We start from the raw sequence: 20236 nt of genomic DNA, 5'->3' as shown, positions 1-20236 counted from the left end.
GTAGCTTCTCTTCAACTTGAGATTTGTCATCAGTCTAAAAAGATAAAAACACATTAAACCATGTGTGCGCTGATAAAACTCTTTGATAATATTGAGGGTGAGATGGAACATTAGATTGGAATTTACACTGGTAACCAAAGTTTTGAAAGACTAAGCATGATGATGTTATCTAATACGTTGGCTCAAAAACTTTGGGTATTTTTATTAATTATAGTTCTAAACCAATCTACAATACAGGAGTGTTAATTTTGTTTATTATCATCAGGGATTTAGATCATTTATCGTCCATTGAAATAGTACGAATATACTATTGCTTTTTTTATATTTGTATCGAATTTAAATAATACCTTTTTGGCTTCTAATTTATAGTTTTAATGACTTATTTCAAAATTAATGCTACAAGGAAAACGTTATACAAATTCATAATAATATTAAAAGCATAGTAGTTAACATTGATTTTTAATATTAGGAGAGAGAGAAGAACACAGTACTAGCAAGAAAACTTGAATCAGCTCAAGAAGAACTAATGAGAACTCAGATCAAATACCAGAAAGAAATTGAGAAACTAGAAAAAGAAAATAAGGTAAACATTTAAATTACTATTATATAGCGGCGGTGCACTTTGTATTTAGGGGCGTTGTAATCGAAGGGGCAGGGAAGGGGGCAGAAAAATGGCTTAAAACCTTCCCAATAATTAGATGTAAAAATGAAATATCTTTAATCTAACCCTATACCTATGTGAAGCATCCCTAAATATGAGATTTTATTCGGTTTAGTTAGGCGATCCTAACGGATAGACTTTAAAACCTTACTACTATATACAATAGATTAGAAAATATATTTATTATAGGAGCTAAGAAAACAGCTGTTGCTACGTGGTAAACAAGTTACAATTTCTAAACAGATCAAGAAGTCTTTGATTGATATGTACAGCGAGGTAAGACAATTTTTAGTAGCGAAGCTACTCTATATCATATGTTTTTCTGTCTGTCTGTTATGAAGAAATCCCTCTTCCTTGTAATACGTGGATATTCAACTGCTATTGAACGTACATTTTTATTTTGGCTGCATTTTTTGCTTGATAAATTAGGCAGCTATAACTTTATTGCATTTTATTTTGAATTAAAAATATGTGAAATGTTAAATAGCAAAAGCATTTTTAAAAGTCAATTTTATTAATAAAAATAGTATTTTCTAAATGGAATTGAAAAGTTTGGACACAGCTAGTTTGGATCGACAGATAAAGATTCAATTAATTACCTTATTATTTTAATCCAACGTTTATGTATTTTCCAGCCCATTGTTCCATCCCCCCATAATAAGTTAATGTAGGTATGTAGCCCTGATTCTCTGAAGTTAGGATTAAGTTAAGTTAATCACGTTCTTCTTCGAAAAGATTGGAATACTTTTAGCAGTTACTTATATCTGAATTTGCCAGGTTTTGGACGAGTTGTCCGGATATGATTCCAGTTACAACACAGCTGATCATCTACCAAGGGTTGTTGTAGTCGGAGATCAAAGTTCAGGTAATCCCATGGATATTAAGGGATCTTGGACAAAGTAACTTCGGACAAAGTAGCTTCAGGACAAAGTAGCCTCCTAAGGAAAGTAGCCTCTAGTGTTAATAAAGATCATGGCTGCAGAGATCGGCCCCCTGGCCTGCCTAGCCTCGGGTGCTCGGCCCCCTAGCCTATAACCTAACCAAAAAATTGTAAAAACATTATTAAAAATTGTAAAAACAATATTAAAAATCTATTAACCACTTTTGCAAAATCCACGAAATTCTAAACCACCTACCTATGTATTATCAGTTGATGATATTTTTCTTAAATAAATGTTCTGAGGCTAACATAGGTTAGGTTAGGTTATAGGCTAGAGGCCGAGCGCCGCGGCTAGGCAGGCCAGGGGGCCGAGCGCTGCGGCCATATTGGAGACTATTTTTCTTAGGAAGCTACTTTTCTTAAGTAAATGTCCTGAAGCTACTTTGTTCTGAAGCTACTTTGTCTGAAGCTTCTTTGTCCAAAGCTACTTTGTCCAAGATCCATATTAAGAGATAAGACAATGGAAAAAAAGTTAATTTACATTCTCAATTATTAAAACAAAATGCATCTTTTATCCATTAAAATAATTGATGGAAAAGTTTAGACACCGCAGTCATGATTTAATTAAAAATTGTTTAAAGCTATATAGAGAATGTGAGAATGGATAAACCGGTAGGAATGTTTTTGTCTGAATAAATAATAATTTGCTTTTTAAAAATTAATAATCAATGAAATGACATGGATTCATTTTTACTCAAAGTAAAGTTAAAAGAACTCTTACTATAGTGAAAATTGAAATAACATTTACTTAAGGAAAAACTAGCGTTTTGGAGATGGTAGCACAAGCCCGGATATTCCCCCGCGGGGCTGGAGAAATGATGACCAGAGCACCTGTGAAGGTTACCCTTAGCGAGGGCCCATACCATATTGCCTCATTTAAGGTATTACCATAGGCGCAGCTACTATATGCTTAGGGTCTGTCCGTGCTACGTAAACGGTAAATGTCATGGTGAAATGATGATCAGATCTCCTTCCACACTTCTTTAAAAAGCTATTGTTATCAGTGCAGCTACGTTATATTTAGGGATTGTCCGAAGACAACGGTTAATCTTTGAGAAATTCCCTAAGGTCACCTCTGTAAATAATGTTACATTTGATGATAAAAAGATAAAAATCTTCATAAATAGCAATAAGTTTGGAGTTCGTTACGATTAAGAATAAGATTTAGATATTTATTTATATTATGTTCATTAGAATTTGTTTTTCATTATGCCGATTAATAATGAAATAAAGATAAAAAAAAACAGTTTTGTTGGCCAAAGCCTTTTGCCGTTCGGGGCAAAAAAAAAATTGGAATTAAACGGAATTTTTCATATTTTGCAGGATTCAAATCGTGAGTTTGACTTGTCAAATGAAGCTGAGCTGGCTGAGTTGAGAAGAGAAGTTGAAATCAGGTAGGAATTTTATCAGAAAAGATAATAAAGAGGGTCATTTTTTTCGCGTATTTTCCGTAAAGTTGTGTGTTAACTATTCGCGTTTTGTCAAATACGCTTAGTAAGTCAGACTGTTCTTTAAAAATATCAATCCAGGTTGGATACAGAAAAGTTTTCTATTGAATGTAAATCGATACTAATTTTCCCCTGTTTAATTCTAAAATTTTAATTATTACCTATTCTTTTTGAATCTTTTTCTCCTACTAATCTTTAAAAATTTCCTGGGAAGTTAAAATGTAAAGGAGATTCATATCAGTTAAGCGGTTAGATATCCTGATACTTTTGTACAAGGATAGACGATCACAAGCGTTTCAATTTTCCTAACATTTCTAGAATGATGAAGAGTGTACAAAGTGGAAGCACAGTATCCAGTGACGTCATCAGTATGACTGTGAAAGGTCCAGGCCTCCAGAGAATGGTTCTGGTGGACTTACCTGGAATTATCTCAACTGTAACTGCAGGTTAGTAACTGCTCTGTGTCATACTCAAAGATATTAAAAAAAACTGCCATAGCCAAACGATTTACCGTAAAAATTTTAAGTACTTTATATGTATAATAGGTTTTTGCAATGGTTGTTATTTATCTCTTGTTTATAAAAAAAATTTATATTGTAATGTAATTTAATAATTGGCCATATCATTATAGGAATGAATCCCGAGACGAAGGACAGCATCAAAGCTTTGGCAACTCAGTACATGAGCAATCCAAATGCCATCATTTTATGTATTCAGGTATGTAAACTTTATTCTTACTTTCTTCATCAAGGACCTTGATTGAGGGGGAGGTGGGGTGTTGATGTGGTTTGATATCCCCTACAAAAATTTCCCATCTATCATGACTTAGCTATCAGTGTCGCATATAAATACTTAATTATGCCTGGGAGGAAGATAATTATCTTTGTCCTGTCCCTAGAAATACAATAAACTCAGAACGTCTAGATGATCAATCTCTTAATTGGACTAATACCATTATTGGTTAGGAAGAGTTTATTTTGTAGAATCATTTTGTTAAATGATATTTTCCTTCTTGTTATGAAATTGAATCAAAATGACAAAATATTAACAAAATCAACTGCTGATACATATTTCCCTAAGATGTATGGATTATTGTGTCTGATTGACCATCTAGGGTAAAAATCTTTTTAATATACCTATTGTTGACTATTTTTTAATTAGGACGGGTCAGTAGATGCTGAGCGGTCAAACGTGACCGATCTGGTGTCCACCATGGATCCCGCGGGCAAGAGAACCATCTTTGTCCTAACCAAAGTGGACATGGCCGAACAAAATCTGGCTAACCCTGATAGGATAAGGTAATCTCGGATCTACTGCAGTTCACGGTAAAATATTGCTGGTAGGGAATATTTCCAAAAATCTATGAATTTTAAAGGCTGCTAGCTGCCAAACGGCTGAACGTACAGATCATGCCCGCAAGCGGCATAAGAAGGCCTACAAATAATTTGGAATAGCCATAAATCAATAATGCATAATTATCTCGCAGTGCAGAGAAATGCGCGAAAAAGACCTATTTTGCGCGTTCTTTCTTTAGTGAAGATTTCCCTGTGTATCATTGGATCTTGGCTATTTCAGATTATTTGTAGGCCTTCTTATGCCGCTTGAAATGGTGTGCGGGTATGATCTGTACGTTCAGCCGTTTGGCAGCTAGCAGCCTTAAAATTCATAGATTTTTGGAAATATTCCTTACCAGCAATATTTTACCGTGAACTGCAGTAGATCCAAAATTTTTACTTGACTTTCAATAACTTTGGTTATATTGCGTAAATTCAATGATATTGAAACAGACGTTGATATTTGTAGTCTGTAAAAACGCAAAAATAAAAACTGACTTCTCAGTACAACAGTAAAACAAGATCGAGAGACTCAAAAAAACCTGGAAAATTATGAATAGTAGTGAAAATAGTAAATTTTCATTTGCAGGAAAAAAAGTGGAAATTGGACTGTAAATTTCAATGGTCCCTAATATCTTAATGCTCATAAACTTTGGGGACCTTCATTAAATCCTGACTAGATTGTAAATGTACAAACATAGTGTCCAAACTTTTTCACAAGTATTTTAATCTAATTGGGAAGTATTGTTCATTGTAAATGACGGTGTTCATCGATTTATCGTATATTGTCTTATTCCTTCAGATCCCTGCATGTGCATATATGTTCAGCAACAATTTAGAAGTGTATATTCTGCAAAATTGACCCTGCTAAAGGGTGGGTAAAAAAAATATCATGTGGTTAGGGGAAAAAAATGTAAAAAATAAGATAACTGAAAACATTTTTTTCCCCTCCTTTGCGTAAATAACTAAAAGAATATTCGAGAGTGGAGATTATATGAATTAAATTAAGAGTTCTGTAAATATTTTTCCATATTTCCCCTTCCTTGCTGGAAAAAACCAGGAGGGGGAAAAAAATTAAAAATTTGCAGCAGGGGAAAAAAATTAATCTTGTGCAGAATATACACCCCTGCAACAATTCGAAAATTATTTTAAAAGAAACATTTTTAGAAAAATTCTGTCTGGCAAGCTATTCCCAATGAAAGCCCTGGGATATTTTGCTGTTGTCACGGGAAGAGGAAATAAGGAGGATTCTATTCAAGATATTAAGGTTAGATTATTATATCTTTAATACAAAGTAAAATGATGTCTGTCTGTCCGTTCCTTAAGATCTCGGATCCACTGAACCGATTGGATTCTACTCTTCAGGGAATATACCAACTGGTCCTGTGGGTGTTTTAGGCTCTTTTCTTGGGGGGGGGGGGGGGGATACCCACCCACTTCACTTCAATATAATTAACCCCCCCCCCACAAAAAAAAATCCCTTCCCCAAACTAAAAATTTATCTTTTTTTTCTTTTAAATCTAAAATACGAAAAATTAGGTTGATTATAAATCTTGGGGCAAAGCCACTAGAGGCTAGGGGCGAAGCCGCTAGTATAGATATACCATATCTTAACTGGACCAATGAGAACACAGTGTAGAAACAATCAGACTACGTTATTAGTTTAAAAGTGTACACATCTGTAAAAAGACAGATTAATTATGATAAAGTTCTTCTTGGAGATTTCGTCACTCTTTTATGTTATTGAATGATATGTGACCAAAAAAAATCTTCGTTTGCAAGATATTTATTTTCAAGTTTGGCGAATTTTTGTGTCTTAATTTACCGTCTAGGGTAATAAATCTATTGTAAACCCACTTCCCGACTTGAAACAATCATAAGACTACTTCCAAGCTTGTTTAAATAGTTTGTTTCATTTGTTTACTGGAATATTGATTATTTTAATTTTAGGACTATGAAGAAGAATTTTTCCAGAAGTCAAAAATTTTCAAAGGTGGCATTGTCAACTCTAGTCAGATTACCACCAGGTAAGCTAGCTTGTTTTTCTTAATACAGTAACATTCTCAAAAAATCTTTAAGTGTATATTAATTGTTCATTTTTACACCCACCAACCATAAATGAGTAATAATAATTGTAGTTAATAACTTCAGGGCTAACTGAACTGGTATTTATCTTACAATGTTTCATTTTACGATCCGCGGAAAGCTATCTACAATACTTGTGAAAAATAACCATTAAGGAACTTGAGCTTTGCAGTATCTGAATGTTTCTGGAAGATGGTCAGAGATACTGTGGAACAACAGGCTGATGCTTTTAAAGCCACAAGGTAACAAATTTACATTATGGCTTCGAATCCGCTGTATTAGAACCGGTTCTTTCGTTGGCATAAAAACTTTTATCGAATCTTGATTGGTTGGTGCAAACTTGAAGTGTCCAAACTTTTCTACATTTTTTCTCATTATTTATCAATTTGTCGTCTTTTATCTTATCCCTTAATATCCCTGAGTTTTAATAGAATTTAATTGCATAGGTTTAATCTTGAAACGGAATGGAAGAACAATTTCCCCCGAATTAGAGAGCTTGATAGGGACGAACTGTTTGAGAAGGCCAGGGGAGAAATCCTGGATGAGATTGTTAACCTGTCTCTTGTCAGTCCACAGGTATAGTAATGGATATATGATGTACGTGGATATATTGACATGGGGAAATTTGTCGTCAATTTAGCTTGTCAATATGGACCTCATTTATTGGTCAGTTCGTTCATCCATTAGGAAGGGTTTGGGGAAAAGGGGTGGATTTTGCCAGCTCCTGCAGACATGACTTTTTCAGAGTACATGAATCCAAGTAATAATATATCGATTGGTTTAGTAAATATAACGTTAAACAGTAAACGTGTACATCTGGTAAAAGTACAGTAGTTGTACTTGCATTTTTTGAGATGTATTTTAGTAAAATATTAAGATAGATGTCTCTTAATATTATTTTATCGTTTTAATATCATCAGTAGGTAGCGAAGTTACATCTGTTCTATAAATACTTTTTTTTTCATTTGTCCAATGTCCATCCAAAATTTTTTTGCTTCGCTTCTTAGTTAAGTTTTCATTCTTGTTTTATCCTAGACGTGGGAGGATTCTCTTGGAAAGAAGTTATGGGAACGAGTGTCGCAGCATGTATTTGAGAATATTTACCTGCCTGCGGCACAAACACAGTCCTCAGGTAGCGAGTATATTAGATATTTCTATTTTAATCCAGAGCTGGATCTTTAAATCATTTTAGTGGTGAGCCAGATCGGGGTGAGCCATTTTTCCACCAATGAGAGCACAGCATTTTATGAAATGCCGCGCTGTGATTGGCTGAAATTCGGCTCACCCCGATCTGGCTCACCACTAAAATAATTTAAAGATCCAGCTCAGAATTACAACGCCATAAATGTGAAGATTAACTTGCCAGATTGTCCGATAAACGAATATTGACAAAATATGGAAAATCAATACATTTAATATTCATAAACATAAACATATTTATTTCGTCATTAAAAATTTAAAATATAACATACAAATACTAGGGATGACAATCCCTCAAATTTTTTGACTGGATTCGGATTCTTACAAGAATCCGTCCAAAAAGAGGCGGATTCGGATTCCGGATACTAGCAATATTTTAAAAGTTTTTTTTTCATTAAAAGATATTATATAACTAGCGGCTTCGCCCCTAGCCTCTAGGGGCTTCGCCCTATGTAGTTTTGGGAAGTCAACCCTTCTTAATAGAAATATTTAAAAAAATATTCTTTGTTTAATTACTCTGTGGTAAAATTAAACCCAGGTTGTGCGCTTTAAGCACAAAAATTTTGATTTGTACAAATTAAACCCAGGTTGTTTGCCGTATACACAAAAATTATAATTCGTAAATATTAGACCTAGGTTGTTCGCATACACAAAAATTAAAATTAAAAAAAAAATATTTTGATTTTTTTTTCGGGGGGGGGGATTCATGGGGGCTTCGCCCCCATGAAGGAGTGGGGTTCCCCCACCCCAATTACTGGATTTTGTTTTTAAAAAAATGAAAAAAAAAAAAAATTTGAAGTGGGGATTTTTTTTATTTTTGGGGGGTTTGGGGTGTCCCACCCCCCAAGAAAATAGCTTTAAATCACCAGAGGACCAGTAGGTATATTCCCAGAAGGGTAGAGCCCAATTTGATCAGCAGTTACTGAGATTTTACAAAAAATGTAAAAAAAAAATTTGGAGGTTGTTTTTTTATATTTTTAGGGGGGTTGGGGGTGTCCCACCCCCCAAGAAAATAGCCTAAAACCACCACAGGACCAGTAGGTATATTCCCTGAAGAGTAGAATCCGATCAGTTCAGTGGTTACCGAGAACTTTGGTGATTAAAAATCTACAAATTTGGTTAGCATCTTAAGGGACAGACAGACGGACAGACATCAAGCTACTTTGTATTATAGATGATGATAATATAATATTTGCCTACTATAACAATAAACGATAAATAACCCAAATCGTTATCAGTTCTGCCTGGGTAACTATAAATAGATCACTATAGATCTGTCTACTTTGCCCAAAATAGATTAAACAAAGGTATCTTGGATCCTTTATTTAACACTAGCGGCTTCGCCCCTAGCCTCTAGGGGCTTTGCCCCAAGAAAAAAAATAATTTTCTGCACCAGCACCAGCTGCACCAGCAGCACCAGGAGTATTTTTTTTTGGGGGGGGGGGAAATTTTCATTTTTGGGGGGGTTGGGGGTGTCCCACCCCCCAAGAAAATAGCTTAAAACCACCACAGGACCGATAGGTATATACCCTGAAGAGTAGAATCCAATCGGTTCAGTGGTTACCGAGATCTTAAGCTTCAGACAGACAGACGGACAGACATCGTTCTACATTGTATTATAGATGATGATAATATAATATTTGCCTACTATAACAATAAACGATAAATAACCCAAATCGTTATCAGTTCTGCCTGGGTAACTATAAATAGATCACTATAGATCTGTCTACTTTGCCCAAAATAGATTAAACAAAGGTATCTTGGATCCTTTATTTAACACTAGCGGCTTCGCCCCTAGCCTCTAGGGGCTTTGCCCCAAGAAAAAAAATAATTTTCTGCACCAGCACCAGCAGCACCAGCTGCACCAGCAGCACCAGGAGTATTTTTTTTGGGGGGGGGGGGGAATTTTCATTTTTGGGGGGGTTGGGGGTGTCCCACCCCCCAAGAAAATAGCTTAAAACCACCACAGGACCGATAGGTATATACCCTGAAGAGTAGAATCCAATCGGTTCAGTGGTTACCGAGATCTTAAGCTTCAGACAGACAGACGGACAGACATCGTTCTACATTGTATTATAGATTATTATTAAGGAATTGGAACAATTCTCTATAAAGAAATATTTTTTTAAGACATAGAAAACACTTTACTTTGATCTTTTTTACGCAAGAAGAAATTAAAGGGGAAAAAATCATGGAAAATCTTCATTTAACTGGTTTTGCTGTCATCATTAAACATGAATTCACCTCCATGATGGAATAATATAACAATAAACTTTAGGTGGTACCAGACAAATCAGCCCTCACAACAGATCTGGTACTTTCAACACCACTATTGATATCAAGCTCAAACAGTGGGCAGAAAATCAGCTGCCAATTAAATCTGTTGAAATTGGGTGGGAGACTCTGCAGGTAATAAATATAGTAGATCTTGACCCCTATTTTGGAATTTGAACCAATAAGAACACAATTTGGCAATATTATTGGTTAGAACTTGTACTCATTTTGGTATTTATTGACTTATCTCTGGATTTGATAAATATATACAGCATACATTTTATGTGTAATTACATATTACTAGGGAGGCAGGGGACATTGGGCTGTTTATTCACTAGTCCCCAAGGGATTATAACAACTTATTCTTATTTCATTTGTTTGCTTAACAACTTTGGGGACTTATTGAATGTGAATGGTACCTTAAGTTGAGAATTCATACGTTTCAAACAAAATTGTAATCTACAGAAGAGGTAATTTTGTGTATTATCATTGGGCCCATGTCTTATCCCTTTAGTTCCCTGCATATTACAAGCATCTTCAGTTAGCAAGTGATTTTATTGGAATAAAAAAATAAAGCGCAAATTGAACAGCTGTTTTTAAGATTTAAATTAGATAGGCTTAAACCATCCTAGGACCTATGTCAACTTCCCTTTAATGTTCTTTCGGTTCAGTGGTAAGCGAGATCTTAACAAACAAACAACAAGCCTTACTACTTTATATTATAGGATATTTAACATTCTAGGAAGAATTTCATAAGCTAATGGAGAAAGCCAAGAAAGGAAAAGAGCATGACGATATCTTTGACATGTTAAAGGTATTTTTTTCTTATTGTACGAACAATATTTTTGATTGAAAATTTACAGTAAACTTTACTACAGCAATGACTTTATAGAAAATGTAATTCAACCCTTGCTTTCGCACTTTGCCGGGTAGTTAAAGGGTAGGAATCTCTGCAAGACGGATTCAGAAGTATAAAAGTTAAAATGGTCCCTATTGCTTTTGGAACTTTTGTCCGCTTCAAAATATCTCGTTCCTAGCCTGAGAAAATCACAAAAAAAACATCAAAAAACTTCTAGAAATTGAACAATTCTCAATAAACTCAAAAAAAATAATGTTTTTTTCGTTATTTCTAAAGCTAGGAACGAGATATTTTGAAATGTACAAAACTTCCTGATTCTACTCCTTAAGGCCTTTCCTAGGAGCACCATGAAGCCATAGTTCTGATGCAATGAATTTTTGACCTCCATAACGGGGGACCTCAAAATTCAAAGTGCTTGTACCGTCGCTATTTTTGCATTAAAAGTAGAAATATTTTGCATTGGTCTTTTTTTTGCATAAATCAACCATATTTTGGCTGGGGGCAAAAATTTTAACAAAATTTTTCAAATCTGGGTCGGGCTAATATATAGTATCATCGTGTACTTCACTATCAAGATGTAATTCAGAAATGCACCAAAATAAGACCAGTTGATCATCTAGAGGTTATCTGCCGCATTATATTATTATTTTTCTCAAGTTGTTGTCTGGGGAGGGGTGAGGGGTTTAGTGCAGTAGTTACTTCATTCTTTCTTTGTTGCCAGATAAACAGAAAAACGAACAATACCATACTTTTAGGACAGCACTTAACTTTCAAAAAGATATTATATGACAATAGTTATATGCTGGAATAAGAAACAAATAATCTGTTTATTATTTTATCATCTGTTTTGGCCTGTTTGTTAGTAATGCCTATATTAAAACCTTTTAATTCAGGGCGCCGTAGTTGACACAGCCATGAATGGTCATATGTGGGAGGATAAGGTAAGATTTTCATTAGCGAAGCTACTCTATAACTCACTTTGTCTGTCCGTCAGTCCATAATGCTATGGTTTAAGTATTTCGGCTGCTATTAAAGATAAAACTCGGAAACTTTTGTGAAGATTTTATTTTTAATAAGCATCCAGTATATTATTCTTTGGATCTACTGCAGTTTACTGTAAAATATTGCTGGTAACGAATATTTCCAAAAATCTATGAATTTTAAAGGCTGCTAGCTAACGGCTGAACGTACAGATCATATTTTACCGTGAACTGTAGTAGATCCTATTCTTTTTGCCCGTCGGTTCTTAAGTAATGCACTAATAGAAGTTATTTCTATTTCAAGTTTATCGATTGCAACTTTTTACATCCTGAGTCTGTACTATTTTGAATTTTGACGAAATATTTTTTAACAGAAACGATGTTTTACCTAGAAGGGTAAATTTCAAAATTACGTTATCTCTCGATTATTCGTTGGCTCAAAACAGTTGTGACATTAATGCAATCTTAATTTGATTACCTAGGTAGTTTGATTTAAACCTGCAGTTTCAAACTTTTCCACCAATAATTTTAATCTACTTAAGAAGGGGGAATTTAGTTTATCATAATAAGAGGACTATATCAATAAATTTTCCATTGTCTGATCTCTTAAGATCCCAATGATTAAGCAAAAATGTACGCCTTAAAAAATACTTGTTTGAATAATATGCATTACAATGATTACGTAATTATTTCTTTACTATCACCTAACCACAAATATTGTTGTCATGAATTTAAATAGAGAAACTTATCTTCATTTATGGTATCCATACTCGTACATAAAAGAAGGAAAAAGCTTAAATGTCGTATTTTTTTTAGTAGCGGAGCTACTCTATAATTCACTTTGTTTGTTCGTCCGTAACGCTATGGGAGAAATGTGATTGTTTTGTTTATCTTATAGCATTTTCTAAAGTGGATTATTTGATGACCATTAAGAAGCTTCACTACAAATTGTTTGTCTACAGGTTTCCGAGATAATACGTGACACACTGACAGACAAACAACCTAATACTAACATAATTGCATGACATTTAATCTGAGTATTCGTCATAAGCCTAGCTTGGAGGTTACTCTAAACTTTCATAAGAGTACATAAATTTTGTATTTAGTTTGTGTTTCATATTGTAGCAGTGAACGTTGTACATTATAAACAGGAAGTTTAAAGGATAAGACAATAGACGATAAATTGATATACATCACAATGATGAAAAACAAAATGACTCCTTATGTTGATAAAAATTATTGGTTTTAAAGTTCGAAATACTGCTAATAAATATTTAATAAAGTGTACTAAGTTTTTGATTCAACGAATGAGAGAACGTGTCTATAAGACAACGGGACTAGTATGTTACTAAATTCCATCCCAAACTTAGGTTTCTGTAAACTTTCATAAGAATACAATTTTGTTGCATTTAATATCACATGTCTTTCCTCGTTTTGTAGTAGCGTAAATTAATAATCTAAGGGGGGTGGGGGGGAAGTTTGTACAGTTATAGGAAATGAAAATTCGGTACCAAATTTTGCCCTGGCCGTTTGGGCTTGTTTTTATAGTTATCAACCTAATTCTTTTTGTAAGCTCTCTTATATGATTGGATCTACCTATAAAATTTTGTAAATTGAATTTTAGGACTTTCCCTCTAGGGGCTAGTGGGGCAAAAGACCCCCCGAAACACTAAAATTTTAAGTTCTGAGCTTATTTTTAAAGATATCGAGCTGATTTTTTAAATGGAACCATTTATTACATAGAGAATGGATTAGCCACCCCATATTTCATTTTTGCACTTTACTTCTAGGGGCTTTTGGAGTAAAACAACCCCCCCAAATACAAAATTTATAAGTTTTGAGCTTACATGCCTCTAGAGGTAAGGTGCAAAAATGAAATATGGGATGGCTTATCAACTAATTTATGCAATAAAAGCTTCCATTTAAAAAATCAGCTCGATATCTTTAAAAATAAGCTCATAACTTAAAATTTTAGTGTTTGGGGGGGTCTTTTGCACCACTAGCCCCTAGAAGGAAAGTCCCAAAATTCAATTTTCAAAGTTTTACAGGTAGATCCAATCATATAAGAGAGTTTACAAAAAGAATTAGGTTGATAACTATAAAAACAAGCCCAAACGGCCAGGCCAAAATTTGATACTGAATTTTCATTTCCTATAACTGTACAAACTTCCCCCCCACCCCCCTTACTTTATCAGTAAATTCTTGACATTTAACTTAGCAAATTACAACATTTAAATTAACTACCAAAACAAATTGTCAAGGATAAATCAAATATATAAATATACCTAAAGAAGTTCTATGAGCGGAGCTGCTTATTAGTTATGTCATTGCCGTACGTCTGTTGGAACGTCACAAAGAGTTTTCTGATTTTAACTTCATTTTCCAGGGGAGCTTTTAGTGGGTGAGAAAGGGGGATAGTAACCTTCCCGATTTTCTTTTTTTATACCTCTTTTTAAAAAGTTTGGTATTTTGTCCTTTAAACTCTGTTATTATTTTTTTATTAGTCCTTATTTTAATTTATTGAAATAAAAAAAGTATGAAATATTTTCTATTGCTATTATTTATGGTTGGTATATCGTGTTTTAACCAGTTACATATTGTCATTGGTAACATATAAAATATTTCACTTCAGCTTTCATTTGACAAACAATTCTAATATATTTAGTGCCTTGATATTTAATTTATGAATGATACTATCCACTATTGGACACAGAAGTGATACGAATTTAAATCATTTTAAGGCATTGATTATTTAATCAATGTATCTATTTCTGTTAATTTATAGTTGTGGCAATTGGTGGAGAATGCATTGGCCTTGCAAAAGTTTACTTAAACAAAGATTATTAGTCAAAGGCTTGAACAATTTGGCCTTTATTATTTTCTGCATACTTTCCCACATGGTATAATTATGTAAATAATGTTTACCAATTTGACCAATCTATTATTTCTGAAAGGTTTAAAAATAATGTTGCAATGTGTAGGCCAGCGAGATGTTACGGGTTATCCAGTTGAATACTCTGGAGGATAGATCTGTCCCGGATAAACAACAGTGGGATGGTGCTATTAGGTAAGTTGAAAACTCTGGAGGATAGATCTGTCCCGGATAAACAACAGTGGGATGGTGCTATTAGGTAAGTTGAATACCCTGGAGGATAGATCTGTCCCAGATAAACAACAGTGGGATGGTGCAATTAGGCAAGTTGAATACTCTGGAGGATAGATCTGTCCCAGATAAACAACAGTGGGATGGTGCTATTAGGTAAGTTGAATACTCTGCAGGATAGATCTGTCCAGGATAAACAACAGTGGGATGGTGCTATTAGGTAAGTTGAATATTCTGGAGGATAGATCTGTCCAGGATAAACAACAGTGGGATGGTGCTATTAGGTAAGTTGAATACTCTGGAGGATAGATCTGTCTAGGATAAACAACAATGGGATGGTGCTATTAGGTAAGGGTTGCCTATTATTACAATGCATGACAGCCTGTCTTTAAAAAAAAAATATATAGAGAAAGTTCTTTTTTGGAGCAAAGCTGTTACACATTTAAGGGCATAAAAGAGAGCTCTGATCGTTGATTTATGTATATTTGAATTTTTCTATTGATTTTAATAAGACCCTTTTTAACAATAGGGTAAAATTAAAAACGCGTAGCAACTCTATAGTTCTTAACAGAAATTCCACGGGTACATTTTAATTATACGTTGACCGTAACTTTTTGTATGTTATGATTTATCATATCGTTTTGATTTTTGTAGGGGTTATTCTTCAGAATAAAAGGCACAGTGTTATTAGCCAAACATTTCTATAATACGACTGAATTGAAAGCTTCCTTTTTGTCATCTTTGTTATTATTCTATATATTACAGGTTTTTGGAAGAATCTTTGTATGAGAAAGTGAGGGCAAATGATGAAAATCTCAGACAAGTTGTTGGGCCGGGATGGTAAGTTTTATCAATATATCTCTTATCTCTCTAGTTTTATGCTGGGAGGGAGTGGTCATTATAGATTGTTAAGTAAACTTGAACCTAACATTGTATCTGCTAGTTACAACAAATTACCATCATAATTTACAGAAATTCCTTTCCATGATAATCCTTTGTGTTTCCAGTTTTGAAGTCTTGTGTATTTAAACTTAGTCTAAAGACTTGCATATATATGCAGAGAGGGAGTTGACAATAGCCTGCAGTAAATTACATTGATACCACAAGTTTTAAACCACTTTTTTATAATCTAACTCTTAATTTTTTTTTACTTTTATTAATTTTTTGGGTTGTGGGACTCAGGGTTGGCAAAAATCCGGCTTTTTCTAGAAAAGTCTGCTGACTCAAAAGTCCGGTTTTAACTGGTTAAATATTAGGGAAAAAACACACAGTATGAAAACATTAGAATTTACAACAAAAAGGACTTATTTATAGAAAGCAACATTTTTATTTGAAATAAATAGAAAGAAGTCTTTTTTGTTGTAAATTCAAGGTAATGTTTTTATTCATGCGTTTTAAGAAAAAATAAGGGGATTCTTCAGAAGAAGTAGTAATTTAGGACCTTTTTGGAGGCAAAACAGCATTTTTTCAAGGTGGACTTTTGCCATGTATTTTTGATGGTGTTTAAAACCGGAAAAAAACCATGTGGTTTAATCTGCCCTGGACTTTTCCTGCCAACCCCGTTGTTTCCAAGAAAACCAACCCACAATATATAATGTCTTATCCCTTAAGACCCCTGAATATATGTTATTCCAGGTATGAAAGATGGACATCCTGGAAGTCTGGAACCCCTGAACAGAAAGCTAGAAACGCAACAAAGGTGAACATCTTATTTCATTTCTTGTTTGTAAAAATATGGTAAAAATGTTTTTTTTATTGCCCTAACATTTTTCTAGACCTGATCCTTAGCTAAACATTTTTTTTGAATATGTCAACATCTTTTAGATTTACCTCATAATGAAAGTTGTATGAAATCTATGTATGTATATGTGTGTCAAGTGTTTTTGGTCTATTTTCTGTTAACAAATTTCTTGAGCATGAAAATTTCCGCCAAAGAGATGAATTTTAGATTTTATTTTACAATTTTTTTAGACTTGTTTTGTAGTATCTACAATCTACATACAAAAATTTTGGTGCTTTCCATTAGAGAGTTCTTATTTACAATTTACTTCAAAATATACACTGTGATGGAAACCATGCACCGTTAATTTTACCTCATACTTATTTGAACGTGAAAACTTCAAGTAATACTAAATATTTTTTTGTTAAGGGTGAGCTAGAAAAGTTACTGACAGCAGAAAGTGATCATGGCCCACATTTATCCTACGAGGAAATCACAACAGTACGCCGTAATCTCGCCACCCAGGGGGTCGAGGTGGATAATGAAGCGATTAGGTAAGCCTGGATAATCTCGCTACAATTTGCATCTACTTGTTTTTACTTTTATATTGTTTGAAAAAATTTGATCCTACTTTATCAAACGAACTTTTTTGTACATACTTTGTATTATATTACTAGCGGCTTCGCCCCTAGCCTCTAGCCCCACTATTTTAATTTTAGTTTTAAAAAGAAAAGAAAAAAATTTTTTTGGGGGGGTATTTTTTTTTTGGGGGGGGTGTCCCACCCCCCGAGAAAATAGTTATAAACCTTCCCAGGACCTATGAGAAGCTACCCTGTAAAGAGAACCCGATCGGTTCAGCGGTTAGCGAGATCCTTCGCTACAAACAAACAGACAGACAGACATCGTTCTACTTTGTATTATAGATAGGTATATTTCAAAAAAATAAAGTTTTCATTCTCAATGGTCCTGTAAAGGGGAAAAAAACAGTTTTCTAAAGATATATTACAAATAAGATTTACAAAGTTTTAACAAGGAATCTTTAAAAATAACTTCAATGTAATCTCAAGTAGCGAAGCTACTCTATAATTCACTTTTTATATAAGTCCAAAACGCTATTGGAGAAAAGTGATTTTCTTTATTCTCTATTTTTAGTGGAGATTTTCTTTACCAATTGACAATTAGCATCTAGTATATGATCTATTTGATCCGTCGTCGGTCTGTCAGTAATGCTACAAATTTAATTACGAATTTAAGAACATATGAATATACATGGTTTTTTCCATGTCTTTTGTCCATATGATTTTTTTATGATAAAATAAATGTTATCATTCAGGGAGACATGGTATTTGGTGAACAGAAGACATTTTCTACAGAGAGCTTTACAAAGATGCCATGACTGTAAGAGAGGATTCTGGATGTACCATCAGGTAAATTGCGACGCTCCTCTGTAATTTCCCGTCTGTCGGTCCGTACCGCGATGGAGAAAATTGATTTTCTCGGCTGCTGCTTAAGATAGACAGTTGAAATTTTTGGTAAAGATTTCGATGAGCATCCAGTATATAATTCATTTGGTCACTGTCAGTATGTCGTTTATCTTCCAAGACCTTAATACTAACTTTCTATAAAGGTTTATGTGTCAAATACTTTGTTAAAGTCAACATAACATAAATAACTATTTTATTCGTTTACTATTAATTAAAAAGCTTATTGTTGAGGGAATATTTTCATATAATCTCAAATGAATAGGACAATTCTAACCTATTTTAATGTGTCAGGGATTGGAGAACGAGCTTGATTGTGGGGATACAGTTTTATTTTGGAGGATTCAACAGATGTTAAGAGTTACCGCCAATGCTCTCAGACAACAGGTATAATTATAGATAGGGTAAAGCGGGGCGATCTCGGTTTTGAGGTGAAGTCGGTATTTTTTTTACCACCTTCATTAAATGACATTTTTCTCCATGTTCTAATCGACTGACAGAAAAAAACATAAAATCAAATTTGTTCCTTATTAAATTGCCTACAAAAAAGTATAAAATGAAATTTTTGTGAGATGAATTTTTAGGGTACTTATTGGGTCTTAAAGTCGGACGACAAAAATTTTTTTTTTCGATTTTTTTGCTTCGGTCGGAAAAACGGTAAGTTGGACAAAAACTGGTAAGAGCTAGAGCTTAGACGTCTTCAGGGGACTTATTAAGAATCTAATAGGCTATCCATTTCCGTTTAAAATTTAAAAAAGCTTGTATAGTTTTTTCTTAAATCGACTAAAAGTGAAGCGGGGCGAATTCGGTTTTTTCACTTTTTATACTAACTTTTTCAATTTTACAGTATACGTTACAAAAAATGACCGGTCTTTAAAATGCTATTGCCCCCCTTCTAGTAAAGTTTTAACCATATTTTTTGTGTGTGTGCTCTTTATACATATGTATGCTTGTGTTTGTTGCGGTAAATGAGATTAAAGAACATTTACCAACATTTTGCAGGCTATAAAAGAAGATATTAAAAATGTCAAAAATCAACCAATTATGTATTTTGAGTGAATTTTTTCCTACCTCTACCGAAACGGTCTCACAAAAAGTTGTCTCAGCGCCTTGATATTTAAGATATCAAGATACCAAGCTAGGATAGTACACGGAGATACCACAGTGAGAGGGTAAAGAAGACTAAACTCCAATATCTCAACCCTAGCTTCACTTTTAGCGAGCTAAAGTCAAACCAAAGACTCATACCTGGAATCCTGAAATTCGAAAATCGAAAATGTCTCGATTCTAGCCTATTAGGGGCCGTAAGGGTACTCTAAAGTCATTTAAGACTATGAGTTCAAATGGTAACTGCTTTCTATTCCTTATGCCATTACCAAAAAGCTAAAGAACTTTTTTCTAGCCCTTCTGTGGGCTGAGATCTGAAAATTGGGCACCCTGGGCACAAAGCCAAAATTTCATCGATTTTGTGTTCTTGATACATGCTTTTTGTGCTCAAATGACTTGTATGGGAGCTATGAAGCTGAGTAAGGTGTCTATAGAAGCAAAATTTTATGCTTGAGATAAAACTCTGAATAACCCCTAGGCTAAAATTAATTTTACTATGTGATTTTTGGGCTTAAGTAGAATTTACTTTAAAAAATAAGGGTCTGAATTTTTTCATTGTGAATATTTTCTTTTATAGTCTGCTAAATGTCGGAAAATGTTCTTTAGTCTAATTGATTGATACAAACACCATCATACATGTATATAAAGATCACACACACATAAAATAGGGTTATAACTTCATTACAGGGGGGTCTAGATCATTTTAAAGACCGGTCATTTTTTGTAACGTATACTGTATATAAAAAAGTGAAATTTTCGAGAAAAAAAGTCAAATTTCTCGTACTTAGAAAAAATTTATTTTTTTTTGTAGAAAAAATTGTCCGATCTTCATAATTTTTTTTGTGAATGCTCTTTATTACATTTACCAACTTTAACCTTTAGGGCATGCTGTAATTAAATCAATATGTCATAGGTTTTTTGAAGCTGGAAAATCGACCACAGGTTTTTTGAAGCTGGAAAATCGACCACAGATTTGGCCAAACTTTTCTCTTTTTTTCAACTTGATTTTTTAGGAAATTTTGCTAATAGAACTAATTTTTTTTT

General features: G+C 33.8%; 1 protein-coding gene across 4 annotated transcripts in view; it reads left to right on the top strand.

The window, feature by feature from the left end:
• Opa1 (Opa1 mitochondrial dynamin like GTPase) overlaps nucleotides 1-20236 on the top strand; it is a 45488-nt gene that overhangs the window by 22018 nt on the left and 3234 nt on the right. For 3 of the 4 annotated variants that reach the window (XM_080177458.1, XM_080177456.1, XM_080177457.1), the window contains exons 12-33: nucleotides 470-583; nucleotides 851-937; nucleotides 1439-1526; nucleotides 2355-2482; nucleotides 2925-2995; nucleotides 3368-3495; nucleotides 3681-3766; nucleotides 4211-4347; nucleotides 5551-5650; nucleotides 6334-6410; nucleotides 6624-6710; nucleotides 6915-7044; nucleotides 7504-7603; nucleotides 9947-10077; nucleotides 10685-10756; nucleotides 11695-11742; nucleotides 14763-14848; nucleotides 15650-15724; nucleotides 16520-16583; nucleotides 17034-17158; nucleotides 17938-18031; nucleotides 18380-18472. In XM_080177458.1, the coding sequence (XP_080033584.1) occupies nucleotides 470-583; nucleotides 851-937; nucleotides 1439-1526; nucleotides 2355-2482; nucleotides 2925-2995; nucleotides 3368-3495; nucleotides 3681-3766; nucleotides 4211-4347; nucleotides 5551-5650; nucleotides 6334-6410; nucleotides 6624-6710; nucleotides 6915-7044; nucleotides 7504-7603; nucleotides 9947-10077; nucleotides 10685-10756; nucleotides 11695-11742; nucleotides 14763-14848; nucleotides 15650-15724; nucleotides 16520-16583; nucleotides 17034-17158; nucleotides 17938-18031; nucleotides 18380-18472 (2121 nt within the window). The remainder of the gene's footprint in view (nucleotides 1-469; nucleotides 584-850; nucleotides 938-1438; nucleotides 1527-2354; nucleotides 2483-2924; nucleotides 2996-3367; nucleotides 3496-3680; nucleotides 3767-4210; nucleotides 4348-5550; nucleotides 5651-6333; nucleotides 6411-6623; nucleotides 6711-6914; nucleotides 7045-7503; nucleotides 7604-9946; nucleotides 10078-10684; nucleotides 10757-11694; nucleotides 11743-14762; nucleotides 14849-15649; nucleotides 15725-16519; nucleotides 16584-17033; nucleotides 17159-17937; nucleotides 18032-18379; nucleotides 18473-20236) is intronic. The other variant, XM_080177459.1, reaches the window with a different exon arrangement.

The sequence above is a fragment of the Acartia tonsa genome, chromosome 11 (assembly GCF_053477335.1).
Source record: "Acartia tonsa isolate MP-2025a chromosome 11, ASM5347733v1, whole genome shotgun sequence".
Lineage (NCBI taxonomy): Eukaryota > Metazoa > Arthropoda > Copepoda > Calanoida > Acartiidae > Acartia > Acartia tonsa.
The sequence above is the reverse complement of the archived record's forward strand: the minus strand, read 5'-3'. Positions and strand labels throughout refer to the sequence as shown.